Genomic DNA, 16,336 nt, shown 5'->3' on the forward strand with positions numbered 1-16,336 from the left:
GGCAAAAAAAAAAAAGAAAGGCTGTTCCCACTTAATCCTCCTTCTTGCTCTTCGTTCATTCAATTGTTTACTTATTCATTTTGCAAAGTATTTGCACATCTATGGCATGCAGGCACTATGCTAAGCACATATGGCTAAGAAACCATTAATTAATTAATCAGATATGCATTAATCACCTGCTGTGCTAGGCGCATTTGGTAAAAATCTACAAATCATTAAATAGTCAGTTAAACAATTAAGCGATTATTTCTTAGGTACCACTTAGGCACCTGACATAGATTAAGTTCTCATTAAATGTTTGTGGAAGGAAGAATGAATGAATGAATGAGTGCTTGATCCAGGAGCGATGTAAGGATGACTCAGATGAAGTCTTGCCCTCCCTCCAGGCCCCCAAATTCCTTCCTCATTTCAGTGCAGCATGGCCACCCACACAGGCCAGGAAATTCACAGTGGAGAAGGCTCAACAAAACCTGCAGTTGACGTTCCCCAATCCTGTGAAGGTTCACGATGGCTCTGATGGGATGAGTACCAGGTGACCAAGTTGTTGGGGTTAAACTCTTGGCAGAGGCCCAGAGGCTACTCAACCAGGTGGCCTACTGTCATGAGAAAGCTGGATCTTGGGGCCCAGGGGAGAGATCCTGGAACTGACTGAACTCCCATCCTTATTTTTAACTTGGATCTGCCCTTTCCAGGTCCATAAGAGTTCACGAATCATTGATTCTGTGTAAGACACTTGCTACATACACTCAGCCAGACACAGAGAACCAGCCTCGGGCCGCGGACAGTGGGATTGAAGTGGGGTCTGATCATATACAAGGCAGGACAGAGAAATGAGATGACAGAGGTACACAAAGGTCCCTGGCTCACAGAAGGACAGATTTTCTGGGAGTACTAACCCACGCTGGAGTGCACCACGAATTACAAAGCCTGAGCTCTGGGGTCCGCCAGCCCATGGTTGAACTCCAGCTGCCCCACTCCTTCTCGCACTAGCCACGTGATCTTGGGCAAGTTACTTAGTGCCACTGCCTCAGTTTCCTTGTGCGGAAAACAGGGCCAGAAGCAACCACACCTCACAGGGCTGCTGTGAGGAGGCAATGAGATTACATCCGTAAAGGAGAGGGCTGGTATTTGGTACATGGAAAGTATTCAGCAAACGGAAGCCATTATTGCTATTTTGTTGGAACTAAGGATGGAGGACAGGGCCAGCCCGTGTGTTGTGTCGAACCAGCCCACATCCTAACAATAATAGTACCTGGAGCTAAGGCTAGAGAAGGCCTATTGGGCACCAGGTATGTGATAGACATCATCTCGAATCCTCAGAGACAACCCCAAACTGAGCACTATTTTCTCCATTTAAAGTAGAGAAGACAGAGGCTCTGAGAGATCGAGTGACTTGTCCAAGGTCACATGGACAATAAGTTGCCCGGCCAGGATTTGAACTCATGTCCTTCTGACCCCAAAACCTTAACATCACCCATCTGCCCAGCTCCCAGGTCTTGGTCTGTTGCAGCAACCCCAGCCTCCAGACCCAGCTCTCTCCTTGGCCTCAGAGGCCAGTCCTGGCTTGAGCAGGGAAGCCCCCTTCTACAAGTGGACACAGCCTGGGGCGGGAGTGAGTGAAGCCCATCATGCAACACGGGTGCACCTACTTGTCCGGTACTGGATGCCTAGCGCTGCCAAGCAGGCCACCATTCCTGCCGCCAGAAGTGCTACCAGCATCACCAGCCGCTTCTCCAGCTGGGTCCGTGCGGCCCAGCACCTCCGGCCACTCCGGGGGCTTCGGAAGTTCACCTGTAGGGAAGGAGACAGGCGGGGCGAGGAGAACGTGAGCCCAGGGCCCCCAGTACCCAGGAGGAGGGGGCTCCACGGCAGAACCCAGCCCTGGGGAGACACCAGGGCTGCCTGATGTCCCCTCCTGCCTCAGGGGTGGTCTGGTTCCCATGGAATCGGTCCTAATCCAGGAAAGGAACCAGCACCCTGCTCGGCAGCTCAGATTCGCTGCTAAACATCCGAGTTAAGCAGTCAACCCAGCTGGGCTTGTGTTTTTTGTGTCACCTGATACGGGTAGAAGAAAAAAAAAAAGATCAGCTTTTCCCTGTTTCTCCAGTAAGGAGTTCAAAAAAAAACCAGGATGTTTGGACTCGCAGGCATCCAGCAGACATCCAGCTGGGCTCTCTCCAGAGCCCCAGCTTCAACAGGCCGTGGGTGACACAACCCCCATGATAACACAACCACAGTGCATACTTCCCGGGGCACAGACAGCCTTAGCGGTCGAAACCGGCATCATCCCACGAGGGCTGTGTTCTTAGTTTCTTTTTACAAATGAGGAAACCGAAGTCCGGAGAGGTGAGACCCTTGCCTCTCATCACACAGCTAAGTGGGTAGAGCTCGGATTTGAGCCCAAGTGTATTGATTCTAGAGCCCGCCTGTGGGTCAGAGATTAGAGTCTTGGGAGATGTCAGGGGAGATGCAATGGAGAAATAGCTCCATTGGAGCAGGTCCTCAAAGGGAGGAAAAAATGTCCTCAGCCTAACAGCAGCTAAACAGGAAAGGAGGCACAATGGGAGGAAGTGGAGGGCGTGACAGGGCCTTCCAGGCTGAGGAGGAACCCACCAGTCTATAGCACTCAGAGTCCTCGGCCCGGCCCTCAGACCCAAGGCCAGCTGGGGGCTCCCCTCTGTACTACGAGGCGCTTCCTGCAAAAGCCAGGGCCGCGGGACAGGAAGGGTCCCCTGAAGGTGGGGTTCAGTTTAGTGACATTGTGGCCAACAGTCGAGCACCAACCTAGGGCCACGTTGGAAAGACCGAGGGGGAAGATAGACTCCCTTGCTTTCAGCTGCTCACTGCCCAGCAGAGAGGCAGATAAAGAAACAGACTGGGGTGGGCAGAGGTTCAGTCTGGGAAGGCTTCCTAGAGGTGGGGATGCCTGGGCTGGGTCTTAAAGAATAACTAGAAGCTGGCCAGGTGAATGGGGAGGGGAAGGGAAAAGGGGGGCCTGGATCCTAAGGGGTGCTGTAAGCCAGGTGAAAGACTGGGGACTTCCTCCTGAGGGCTGGAGTGATACGATTAGATTTACCCTTTGGAAAAGCCAAGGTGGAAGGAGCAAGGCTTGGAGGGGAGCAGGCATGCAGGCAGGGAGACCCACAGCCTGCCAGGAGGTGAAGGGGGTGATGTCAGGGGAGATGAGGAGACCCAGTGCCCTCTGACCTGCGAGTGCCCCCCAACAGCTGAGGGGATGGCGGCCCCTAGGAGCAGGTCACAGCCTTCAGGGAGCCTCACACTGGCGCCTGGGGAATCTGAGGCTGGTCACCTTAGGGAAGGGCATTGAACAGCCTCACGGTCATCACTGGCTATTTTGTGAACAGAAAATGACTGGGGGGGCTTCCCTGGTGGCGCAGTGGTTGAGAGTCCGCCTGCCGATGCAGGGGACGCGGGTTTGTGCCCCGGTCCGGGAGGATCCCACACACGGCGGAGCGGCTGGGCCCGTGAGCCATGGCCGCTGAGCCTGCGTGTCCGGAGCCTGTGCTCCGCAACGGAGAGGCCATAGCAGTGAGAGGCCCGCGTACCGCAAAAAAAAAAAGAAAAGAAAGAAAATGACTGGGGGTTACTGCTCTAGAGAAAGAGGAAGACAAGAACTTTTTGTGGAAAAAAAAAAAGGTGGGTCCTACAAGCGAGAAAAGGAACTTGAGGCTTGGTGACAATGCTGTGGAGGTCCGGGAGGCTCCGACACAGAAGCAGCTGTGTCAGGCGGGGGTCGGGGCAGGTCGCCTCCTGGAATCCCATAAGAACCTTTTTAAAAGCGTGAGACATGCAGATTCTGACCACGCTACTGGTGCAGACACAGCCTGGGACGAGCTGACACGCTCACAGCAATCGACGTCTATAAAGTGCTTTTTCAGAGGCATCAATTCTCTCACGCAGTTTACCCTGGGCACCGGCATCTCAGAGGGCCCCCAAAGGACTTGCCCTGTCTGGGGATGCTGACATTTACTTTTCCTGGGCCCCTGAGCTGGTCTCACCTTCTGCCTCCCACTCTGGGCCTCTCAGTGCCCCCATTACCAAGGCTCAGCTCGTGGGGGGAGAGGGGTGAAAAGCTAAGAGATGGAGCGATCTTGGTGTAACAGGTATCCCGTCCCCTCGGAGGCCAAGGATCACAGCCGTCAGGGCTGGGGAAGCAGAAAACCCTCTCTTATGTGGACAGAGCAATACCGAGGTGCAGGGAAGCTGAGGAGGTGAAAGGGAGAGAAAGAAGAAATAAAAGGGAGAGGATGAAAGACAAAGGGAGGGAAGGAAAAAAAAGAGTAATCATGGCAGGTATTGTTTGAGGGCTTTCTGTGCTTCTGGCATCACGTTCATTCTGTTTTGTTGCTAGATGATGCTATTCTCTCTTCACAACATCCCTAAGAGTAGGTATGAGTACTAGCTCCAGAAGAAACACAGGAAGTGGGGCGAGGAGACAGCGTGAGAAAACCCACGTCCCTCCCGAACCCACAGCCTCGGCCGAGTGGCCACGCTGCCCCCCAGGAGCCGCGAGCCGAGCTGAGCCTCATTGTTTAATGTCAAACAAACAGATGGCGTTCCCTGCAAAACTTAAACAGAATTAAGTCAGAATTAAATTAAAAATTCCTATTTCTAGGCAGAACTGGCAAACGGAATTTGAAAATCGGGTTTTTAGCCTCTGTGCTGTTCTCTGCTCGACTTGAACGACCAGGTTGACGGGCCTCGTGGTTTCTGCACAAGCCTCACGTCTGAGGGCAGAAATCCAGAGGCATCCTCCCGTGGCAGGAGAAGTCACCGGGAGACTGCGCCGGGATCAAGGGGCCTCTCCAGGAGAGCCTGTCCGGCTCCTGGGTGCAACGGACGGGGCTGGGGCTGTGGGTCTGAGCTGCTGTCTGGCTCCGTGCTGTCTCCTCCCTGAGCCCCTCTTGTCCCCACCTTGCCTCCTTCAGAGCCGGCCTTTTGGAAATGAGGGCGTGCTGATCATGAGAGAAGGGTCTGCAGGGACGTGGAGGGTCGGGAGGTTAGTGACAGGCAGCCCTCTTGGTCTCTGGAGAGGTAACAGGGAAGGGGCATCAGCTAAGGCGCAGAGCTGACGTCTGGAAGATGGGGTAAGGATGACCGTGAACGCTCAGCTCACTGGCAGGCTTAACATCCTAGCGACTGTCGTGTGAGGCAGAGAGAGAATGAAACAGAGAGGAAAGGATGCGCTGGCAAGACAGGTGGAGAGGGAGACCGAGAAGGAAACAGAGCTGGAGAACGAGAAAGAGGGAGGAACTGTCTAGCTGTCCAGCCCAGGAGTTCCCAGGGTTTTCAGAGCCAAGGGAACAAAGCCCTGATGAGGGACAGATATTCGGTTACAGAAGTGAGGGCCTGGTGCGGCAAGGTTCTGCAAGAACGAGTTCTGCAGGCGAGGATGGGACACCACGCCCGGGGCCCAGGAGACAAGCCAGCAGAAGGCGCGGGGAGCCTGGCTTTCAGAGGAAACGGGGGCTCCAGAGGGAAGGCAGAGTCTTTTCCTGAGTCACCGCCTGGCCCCCCAGCGACCTGGCTGAGTGGAGCAGCGCACAGGAGTCAGTCTGGCCAAAGGATTGGCAGGGAGCGCACCCGCTGCAGCCCGAAGGCCAGACCACTCCGTGGGGGCTGGCAGGGAGGTCTGGCTGCCTGCCTTGAAGTCAGCCTTTCGGAGCAGACAGACCAGGACAGCCTGGCCCTGCGTGATATCCTGCCTCCGTCAGGGTGTCAGGTTGGGGAAGTTTCTTCTAGCACAGTTTCTATATGGTGAGCTTCTGGCTGAGGCCACTGGGGCCAGGCCAGAGTGAAACTAGAATGCCCTCCCGTCCTCCCCATTTCCCTCCTGAGCCCTACCTGCCCCTCTGCCCCTGTGCCTGACTCTCTTCCAATGACTGAGAACAGCTTATAGTATAGTACCTGTTGGGAGGGAGGGGACTCCTTATATATAAACAGGATCAAAGTCTAGTATTTAAAAGAAGCACTTTCCAGCTCTCTTTGCTTCCCAGAGAAACACCCAGCTGCTGATGACACGACGGCACTGGAGAAAGGGCACCAATCCGAGAAGTCAAAGGTCACCCTTGACTTTTTCAAGATCCCTCATGCGTCCCTGGGTGGCCTCTGGACCTCAGTCACCTATTTTTAAAATGAGGAAGTTGGATGAGGTGCCAGGTCTGACCAGCTCAGATCCCAGAACAACTCGAAGGCCAGAAGCATAAAGATCTAACAGGCAGGTAGAGCTGAAAGGGTCTCCTGGTAAGCAAAGAGGTCTCTGTAACTCTGTAAAGCACTCAGTGGGCCTGTCTCTGAAATCACCTGCTAAAGACAGCTCCGTGCATGGCGGGGGGCGGGGGTAGAAAAATGAGAAAACCACCACTAAGAATTCAATATCTCAGCTTTCCTTTTTCTTGAAAAAATTGATTTTTAGGATTAACTGGATGAGTTTCAAAGGTTTTGGTAAACAGTTGGGGCCCTCTGCTCCCCAGTTTAGGCTGCAAGTGTATCTTTAGCTATTTCTCTTTGGGCCACTGGGGTGTGGGGAGACCAGGCAGCCAGTTTGAGCAGAGCAGAGGCAAAGGTATTATATTTAGGGCATCCCTGAGATACCATGCCTGGTGAGTTTTGATAATGATCCCGGTAACAACCAAATGCATTTTCTGTTGCATTACACATGGTGCTTTCACTTATATTGTCTCATTTCAATCTTTGCAACAGCTCTGAGAGGTGGATTAATATTAACCCCATCTTGCCAAAAAAAGCGGTTTAAGTGAGTAGTTTTCAGGTCTCAGAGCCCACGAGAGGCGAAGCTGGGGCTCCGTGTTAGAGATGGGGCTTTCAATTCTGTACTCAGTCCACAGTGACTAATTTTAGTTGACTGTAATTAACTTGTACCTCAAATATGAGATCAAGGGAAAGAAAAATCCTTTCTTTCAGGTGAGGTACAGGTAGAAATTTGCTCCAGCTAAATACAGCACTTTGTCAGCATGTTCAGGCAAAAAGGTGGCAAGTTTGGCTGAAAGATGCAAGTTTTCATTTACTAGTGTTGGTATCGATGACTTTGAAGTTCCGAGAACCAATGGGCTTCCAAACCTTAAAAAATCAAGCAGCTGATTTTTATAGCTGCCCGTCAAGAGAGGGAGATTTGGGGGGACTGGGTCCATTTTAAAAAGCCTAAAATTGAGGGAGCAGTTGCGTTTCTAGCAATCACTCACAGGAAATTATTCGGAAGTCTAGAAAATGGTCACCCACAGTGTTAGAGATATTGGGCCTACTGTCCAACTGTAGCAGATTGAGTAAATATACTTTTATACATTGGTACCGTAAAGTATTATGATTTTTATTGGTAGCATGTTTTGGAAGTATTTTTTTATTGTATTTTATTTTTTTGGTCCCACCACATGGCTTGCGGGATGTTAGCTCCCCAACCAGGGATCAAACTTGGGCACTCGGCAGTGAAAGCACCGAGTCCTAACCACTGGACCGCCAGGGAATTCCCTGGAAGTACTTTTAAAATTGAGGTACAGTTGATGTTTTCGAAGTTCTTAACAACATAGAAAAATGCTTATGAAGTGGCACTAAATGAAAAAAGCAGGACAAAATACTGTGTACTTAGAGTGAGCTCAACTATATTCTAAAATATATATAAGCAAATGTGAAAAACTAGAAGCGGTTATCTCTGAGTGGTGGGGTTACTGTTTCTTTGTAAATCTTTTTTTATACTTGACTCTTTTTTTTTTTCCCACAAATGAGCATGCAAAGTTTTTATATTGGGAAAAAAATCCCTATGATTAAAAACATAAAATTAATAGAAAACTCTGCTTTGTAAGATGAGATAAATAGGTTCTTGACTCTTAGAAGAACGATTGTTAGCTAGTTCATGTTTGCTTTAGGGAAGTCGGGGAGTCTCAAGGAAAGCCAGGCTGGGTACCCACAGAAATGCCTCCAAATCCTTGAGGCAAGCTTTTTGGCTTTTCCTGTAGTAAAAATGGGCGATTTACCCAGTTTGGCAGTTTGGTGTACTGCCAACCAGTGGCAGTTTGCACTCCAACCACATGATAGCTGTGTGACCACAGGAATGTCCCCAACCTCTCTGAGAGTCAGCTTTGTCATGTGTAGCATAGCCACAGGGGCCCTTACCTCATGACCAGAAGGAAAAACAAGAATCCTAGCAGGCCCAGAAATATGTATTACATCCATTTTCTCTAACTCCATTTTAAAGATGAGGGAATTGCAACTTAAAGAGATTAAGCTGCTCACCCAAGATCACAAGTGGTGTCAAATTCAAAGGTGGGCCCCCGGCTTCAGAGACTGGGCTGCCTCCACTCTGCCAGGCAGCCTCAGGCGGATGAATGTACTTTGTGACCTGAAAAAAGGCTATACCCACGTGGGCTGCTGTTGTGATGATGACAACACAGCATATTATTTTGTTGTGAATTCCAAAATGCTTCTGTGCTGATATATTTAGAACCTTCTGTGAAAGATGAGACTGAAAAAGATTGCTGATTAGACTCTGTTTTGATTTGGGAAGGGAAAAGCGCTGCCACAGAAATCTAATTTCCTGCTGGATTTAGCCTCTTAAGAAGGGTCTACGGGGAAGAGGGTCTAGACAGACTGCGTTTGATTTCTCACTCCCAGATTTCTAGCTCTGTGACCTAAGGCAAATTGTCTCCCCTGCTGGAGCCTCAGTTTCCTCATCTGTAAGTGGGAACAGTAATCCCTATAGCTCATGGGGGTGGTCCTGAAATTAAGTGGGATGATGTAGGTAGAGGTGCTCTGTTCCAGTGGGCAGACCACGTGGGATCATGAGTTTGGATCTCCCTGGGCCTATTTAACCAGTCTGGAGGAGGGACTCAATCAACACTGTTTCCCTTTACTAATATTATGATCCCAGCTTCTAAGAGCCTGAGTAGGGCTGGGCCTGGCAGCCTAAGTTTCCACACACCCTAAGTTTGCCCTTCAGAGGAGTTGTGATTTGTTGTCAGTTCACTGGGCAGCCCCAATACTCTCCTCAATGCCCCCCTTGGTCAACCTGGCAGAAGTCCTCCTGGACTGAGCTGCTCTAGCCTCTCTTTAAGCCGGTTTTTCGGAAGTCAGGTCACAGGGCCCCCTTGGGCATCCTTCGTATTTCCAACTCGCTCCCATCCACCTGCCTGAGTCCAAACCCAACCAGGGCTGAGGTCCTGGTCAGGACTGTCCCAACTCAGCCCCACAGGGGAAGAAGAGCAAAAGAAGCGACACTCACTGGTCTGCTACCAGGCAGGGAGGCAGTGGGCATATTGGAATCCCACAGGGGCAGACCCTGGGTGGGGGAGGAATTGGGCTTCCTGAGTAGGCTGAAAGGGGCAGGGAAAGGGGGAGCAGAGGATGGGCTCCAACCCCCAGCAAACTCAGGGACTGGGGGAAAAGAGGAAGAATGGGGTAATGCCCACCAGACAGGGTGACCAACCACCCCAGCTGGCCGAGGACTGACGGGATTCCAGGGCTTTCCATGCTACAACTGGGACAGTTTTAGACTCTGCCAGTAACGGGCTGTGTGACCCTGGGCAGGTCTCTCAGTACTCAGGGACGGCCTCTTCTGTGAAAAGAGAACTGGACCAGCTCACCTCTACAGGATGCTTCAACTCTGCCACCTGGCCTGTAGCCCCAGTAGCAGGTGGTCGTCAGGAGGGTTTGGGGAGGTGCAGGGCTGGGGAGGGGAGGCCGGTGGGGGGAGTCCAGAGCCTCAGGGGCACTCCTAATCCAGAAAGACTTTTTCGACAAGGAGCCCAGAGCTGCCGGTCTGGCACTGGCCCCCTGCCTCCCCACTGGCAGGATTGGGGCGGGGGCGGCAACAGCGCGACTGCCTGGTGGGCCTGGGCTGGGGGCTCACAGAGGGCCCGGGTTCCTACCTGCAGGTGGTTTGGGTACACGTCACCCTCGGAGAGCGAGTCCACCAGGTCCTCCTCGTCCAGCGTAGCCCGCTTGTAGGTTGACATCTGCAAGGCCAAGTGCAGCACGGACTCTCTTAGCGCCTCCATGGCTCTCACGCCCGAATGGGGAAGCGGCAACCCGCCGTCTCCGCTGCCGCGCCCCGCCCCGGCCGGGACACCGAGACCGGCCCACGGACCGGCCCGCGGCGGGGGAGGGGGGTTCCCGCCTCCCTCCGCCACCCCCTTCCCCGCTTATGCAACACCGCGCCTCACCCCCAGCGCCGACAGCGCGGCTGCCACCGGCCACGGCGGCCACAGGCTCCGCATGGTGCCCCCCGCGACGCCCGGATCCCCGCCGCCGCCGCCGCCGCCGCCGCCGCCGCCGCCGCCGAGCGCCCTCGGGTCTGGCCCGGGCGGGCCCGTATGTGAGGCTGGGCCGGGCTTCGCACCACCTTCGCGGGCGGGGCCTGATCGGCGCGGCTCCGGTTCCCTCCCTGGCCGCGCGGGGGAGACCACCCCAGGGCCGGAGTCCCCGGGGAGATGGAGGCTGCTCCCTTTCCCAGAGATGGGGTGGAGGGGCCTTACCCCAGCAGGCAGGAAGGGGGCTCGCAGCAGCCCCTCCTTCGAAGAAACATTAAATTCCCCTTCAAATAAACCTCTATGGCAGATACCAAAAGTCAGGTATTAGGAAAGTGCCCCTAATTTGGCCTACAACAGTCAAGAAAGAGGTTCCTCACCACTGTCCCTTAGGGGCCCCAAGAGCGGTCTTGCCCATTGGAGCTAGAAAGATTAGGGGGGAAAAAGAGGTGGTATAAAAAAAGGCATGTGTCTCCCCTCTCATTTCCGCCATCCTCTAGCTCAGGGGTCTTTAAGTCAGAGTTCATGATGATCTCAGAAAATTCCAGAGAACTCTCCTGACCTAGAATGAAAAATGTTACGTGTGTGCGCTTGGGTGGCTGGAGGGGAATCCCATGCTTGTCTCCAGGCTCACAGGTGTGACCTTACCCTCAAAACATTAACAGCTTGGGGCCTAGTTGAAAATCAGGAAGGTGACCCTTCCCTCAGATGTGGGGTGCTCAGGCACTCTCCCTCCCACCCGAGACCCCAGACAACCCTACCCAGCAGTTTCCCAAAGGACCCTCCGTATCCAGTGAGACCTGGGATCCCCCGCATTTATACATTTTTTTCAGCTTTCCAAAGTGCGCCTCTGTTCATTCCCATATTTGACTCTCACAGTCACACGTGTGTGAAGGAACAGGCACAGAGGGCTGAGGTGACATCCAGGGCCACAGACACAGTAACAGCTCCTGAGGTCTCCTGGCTTCGCCTTCTGCCTTCTTATAGCCCTCTCTGCAGCCGGAGCGAGCCTTTAAGAGGAAATTCTGACCTTGTTACCCTTGCTTCAAACTCTGCAGGGACAGTCCCTTTACCAGTCCCCCATGGCCCCTGCTCACCCTGACCCTCATCTTGTGCTGCTCCCACCTCACTCACTCAGGCCCCAAATTCTCCGGCCCTTCCTCTGTTCCTCAGATTCTTTAAGTTTCTCCTTCTCTCAAGACCTTTATAGCGCTGTTGCCTCTATCTGGAACATTCTTTCCTCATCTCTACTCCTCCCACGGCCGGCTCCTGCTTCAGATGTCAGTTTAAATGTCGCCTCCTCAAATATCCCAACCATCCCAAGTAGACACCCAAATTCTCGATCATGGCACCCCATTTTCCCCTTCATAGTATTTACTGCACTCTGTTATTTATTTATTTATGTTGGTTTTTAGGTCTATCTCCTTTCCCCTCCCCAGAACTGTGAGTTTTATCAGGGCTGGGACCTTGTCTGGCACAGAGAATCCCGATCACCTGGCATACCACAGGTGCTCAATAAACTTAAAATGAATGGTAGAACAATTAGAGGGGAAGTGAACATTACTCTGGGGAAGTGCCTTTGAATCCCTGTGCATCTAGTTTTGCACTGCCCAAAGACAAAGGACACATGTCTAAGCACCCTGGGAGAGGCAGGGTGCGTGGGAAGAATTTGAATTCTGGGGTCTTCTGCTCCACTCCCACTGGGTGCAGGACTTCCCATTACCCACCCGAGAGAGAGAAAGGGCTCCCAGGCTGCTTCATTTCATGCTGGGCTACAGCTGGGCTTTTTCCGAAATCAGGACTCTCCGCTACACTAAGCCACAGGTGTTACCTGCCCCAGGAAAAGACCCTTGAAAAAGAAATTCAAGTCACCAAACATCTCTACTGCCTGGTACAGCAGCTACTATTTCCTAGGCACCTAGGGGTATGAGGTGTTTGTCAGTTCTTCTACATCCGTCATCTCATTTAAGCTCTTGGCTCTGAAGCAGGTATTCCTGGCCCCTTTTACAGAACCTGAAACTGAGGCTCAGGGAAGTAACTTGCCCAGGGGTAGTGAAGCAACGGCTCCTCCTTCCATCTCAGCTCAGAGGTCAGCCCTTCCGGAAAGCTCTCCTGACCGTTCTTCTCTGATCCCAAGCAGCATCTGGCCTCCTGTTCTGTATCCTCCGCCTCCCCAAGCCCCCCATCCCATGCTTCCTTCTGCTGAAAGCGCACAGCACCTTAAGTAGGAGAACCTTGAAGGCAGGGGTTGGGTCTCGTCAGGCCTTACATCCCCAAAGGCCTAGTCGGGGGCTGGAGCCTCCACAGGCATCTGAGCGAAGGTGAGAAGCAAAGGAGGAGGCTGGCAGCCCATCCCAGGGGCCGAGGCCAGCCTGTCCGTGCAGGGGTGACGAGGGAAGCTCACATACCTCCCGAGCAGAAATCCAGAAATCCGCGGAGATGAAGAGCTGTTTATTTTTCAGCGCACAAACGATGAGGGGCCCTTCCTGAAATGCTGCCGGCCCGGGGCTGGGGAGTGAAACCGAACCCACCTCAGACGTGGGAATGGCTTAGCTGGCTCTGCCCCATGGGGAGCACAGTGGGCCCCAGTCAGCAAGTGACATTCCAACGACAGGGCAGCCCTATCTCTTACCTGCCAGGTTCTGGGCGGGGCCTTCCACACAATGTCTTGCTGGATCCCCACACCCACCAAGAGCCCCAACCTCAGCAGGTATCACTTCCCTTTTAGAAGGGGGAGGGGACTAGGCAGGGAGAGGGGCTGGGCAGACCAGACACCTAGAATGAGCCACTGGGCCCAGTGTCTCTCTCCCGACCCCGTGAAGCCCTGTGAGGTGGCGATCACCACCTCCACTTTACAGAGGAGAAGACTGAGGACTGGGGAGGTGGCGGCACACACCGTCCCCCGCCCCTACTGCCCCCCGCCCCTGCCCCAAGTCACCTGGCTAGAGAGTGAGATGCCGGGATGTGACCTCACCACGCTGCCTCCAGAGAACCCCAGGAACTCAGCTAGTGAGGGGCAGCGCTGGGCCTGAAACCTGGGTCCTGGCCCCCTGGTCCCGTGCTCTTTGTGGAGGGGGAGCTGCTCCTTCAGGTGGGACCTCGTGGAGTCCAGAGGCGCTGAGTGGCAGGGCAGCCAGCGCCGTTCTCCCTAATTCCCTCATTTGCGGTTGTGGGGATGCCCGCAGCCAGGGAGCTTCAGGGAAGGGGAAGAACCTCTGCTGCTCTGGGGGGAGTCTCTGCCTTGATCTGCTCGCTCCTCTCCCAGCTCCGCTGAGCCCCTGGATGTGAAATGTGGGCCTGGTGTTCGCGTGAGAAGGGCTTGGCAGAGACCAAGAATGGAGGAGTGGGAACCATGGTCCCCAGTCCTCCCGCTACACAGAGAAGGTGAGGAAAGCCCAGCTCTGGAAACCCCACCCTGTGCAAATCAAAGGCCTGGGGTGAACAGAAATGAGAAGTATTATAAATGCTCGTGTGTTTCTGACGACAAAGGCCTCTGGCCCAGGGGCAGGGCACTGGGTGTGATCCCACCGGGGATTTGCCCCGACTATGTTAGTCACTCAGATGGCTCTTGGGGTTGGTTTGCTCAAGGGCGGGGCTATCTTCCAAGAAATCTAGGAGCCCGTCAGAGGCAGCTGTAAGTGAAATTCAGAGGCTTGCGACTCCGTGGCCACATCCTCTGAGCCATTTTCACATTCTGTTTCTAAGTTTCAGCTCCTTAGGGGTGCTGCCCTTTGTGGCCAAAGGCCCCATCAGTTCTTGCCTCTCGTGCCGGTAATTAGCTGAGATCTGTTGAATCTTTACATGTCATCTAATACACACTCAGGTTACATGTTCGTTAAATACTTACACTTAACAAGCACAATGATAGAGTGAGCAATAGCTCTAGTTCCAAACCTCAGTTCAGATCCCCACTATGCCACTTCCCAGCTGCGTGAGCCCGGGCAAGTGACTCAGGCTCTCTGTGCCTCAGCTGTCCCATCTGTAAAATGGGGATGAAAATAATAGCACCTCCCTCGTAGGACTGTTGTGATACTTAAATGGTTAATATAAAGTGCTTAGAACAGTGCTGGGCACACAGCATGTGCCCACCAAGTGTTACCTGTTGTTATTTGTACCATCAATTCTTATCAAACACGAGGCTCAAAAGCCTGCAATAGATCCCCACCACCTAAAGAACAAAACCCAAACTCCTTAGCTTGGCATTCAAGGCCGCCTGGCAATTGGCCCAAACCTACCTCTCCAGACTCACCCTTTCCACGTACCTCTCAGGTGTGTGGCCGTCACCCTGACCCCTGATCTATCCCTCACTCAAAAGGAGTTTTCTGAGACCTTGATGTTTGTCAGGCCCTGTGCGGCAAGCTGAGGGGGCAGCCCTGAGCAGGACTTGGTCCCTACCCTCAAGGGACCTATGTTTCCCAAGACTGTGCCCCCTCCACCCCAACTACTGCTCTCCATGACTGGCTTACCTCCTCCTCCATGAAGTCCCCCGCCTCAGTCAGAGGGAATTATGCCCTTCCCTCTGGTGTACCCCCGGCATAGCACCTGCATTTTGTTCAGGCCTTTCTGTCTCGCTGTCTTTATCTCAGGGATGGACCTCGGGGGGATGGGCAGCAATCATTTTATTTCCCTCCATCCCTGGTGTCCAGCACAGAACCTGGTATATAGATAACTGGCTAATTTGTAGCCAAGATTTTCACCAAGGCAAAGGCATCTGTGAGTTCAGCAAAGAAGAAACAGTGGAGTTTAGTTACTTGATGACCATGTAAAATTCAAATAGGACAACTGTGGGCAAGGGGCATATAGTAAAAATATAGTCATCACTCCTGAAGATGACACCATGTAACATCTATTACGACCATTACATTATCTGTGACATTGCTCAGTGTCTTTTGCATGAGAAATTTCCATGTGATTAATTTCTTTTTAAATTTACCACCAAGTTCTTGGAGGAGTGAACTGCTTCTTAGCTCTTTGATTACAGGAATCACAGGAATTGGCTGAGGAAGCTCACAGCCAGATCAGAAGCTCACCTATGGGCACTTTTCTGGTCTTTATGTTCAGCTTTGTCCTTGTCCACATTTTCCACTCTATTTTCTCTGCTCCTGATTTTTCTTTTCTATTGCATATCATTATATTGGATGTGTTTCAGTTATAACCCATCAGGAATCCTCTGTGGAATAAAGTGAATTAGAAAAAACCTGTATCAGGAACATACCTTCCCTACTCTACTCTCCTGGGAATGCAGCTTCAAAATATTTATTCAACAGTGGGAGTGAGGCAATAAAGACAGACCTGGGCCCAACTCCAGGTTCCCTGGCTCATGTGACCATGTCATTTCCCTTCTAAGGCCTCAGTTTCCTCATTTATGAAAAGGTTCAGTGTAAAGATTAAATGAGCTGAAACAAATTGCCTGGCATAGAGTGTCCCACTCCCAAGTGACCCGGCACCTGGGGGACACACTACAGCACCCACCTCATAAATTGCTTTTCTTTATTTTCCTTCGTCACCTTTCCCATTTGCTTCCGCTCTCATCCAGGTTTTCTGATCTTGGCCTTAGTTCAGCTGACATTTGGCGAGAATTTAGCTCTGTTGCTGTACTCCAGGCAAAACCAACTGACTTCCTGGGTGTTGAGGCTAACGTCAGCAATAAGTCTAATTACCAAAAGATAGTATGTACTCTTTTTTTTTTTTTTTTTTTTTTTTGCGGTATGCGGGCCTCTCACTGTTGTGGCCTCTCCCGTGTGGAGCACAGGCTCCGGACACGCAGGCTCAGCGTCCATGTCTCACGGGCCCAGCCGCTCAGCGGCATGTGGGATCTTCCCAGACCGGGGCACGAACCCACGTCCCCTGCATCGGCAGGCGGAATCTCAACCACTGCGCCACCAGGGAAGCCCAGTATGTACTCTTGATACGATGTGATAAGAATGGTACTTTACCTCTGTGGCTTTCCTCCCCAAAGCACATTACCCCAGTCTAACCCTAAGAAAATATCAGACAAATCCCAATTGAGGGACAACCTATAGAATATCTACTGAGGACTCCTCAAAACTGTCAAGGTCATC

At 52.6% G+C, this 16,336-nt stretch overlaps 1 protein-coding gene across 3 annotated transcripts in view; it reads right to left on the reverse strand.

Annotated features, from left to right (window-relative positions):
* The window catches only part of ECE1 (endothelin converting enzyme 1), a 115,037-nt gene that overhangs the window by 46,781 nt on the left and 51,920 nt on the right, over positions 1-16,336 (reverse strand). Inside the window, exons 1-3 of one of the 3 annotated variants that reach the window (XM_079916809.1) lie at positions 10,191-10,278; positions 9,897-9,983; positions 1,650-1,791 (exon numbers count right to left, since the gene is read on the reverse strand). In XM_079916809.1, the coding sequence (XP_079772935.1) occupies positions 1,650-1,791; positions 9,897-9,983; positions 10,191-10,244 (283 nt within the window). In that variant the 5' untranslated portion in view covers positions 10,245-10,278. Of the gene's footprint in view, positions 1-1,649; positions 1,792-9,896; positions 9,984-10,190; positions 10,279-16,336 lie in introns of those variants that run through there. The other 2 variants (XM_079916811.1, XM_079916810.1) reach the window with 2 other exon arrangements.

The sequence above is a fragment of the Stenella coeruleoalba genome, assembly GCF_951394435.1.
Source record: "Stenella coeruleoalba genome assembly, chromosome: 1".
NCBI lineage: Eukaryota > Metazoa > Chordata > Mammalia > Artiodactyla > Delphinidae > Stenella > Stenella coeruleoalba.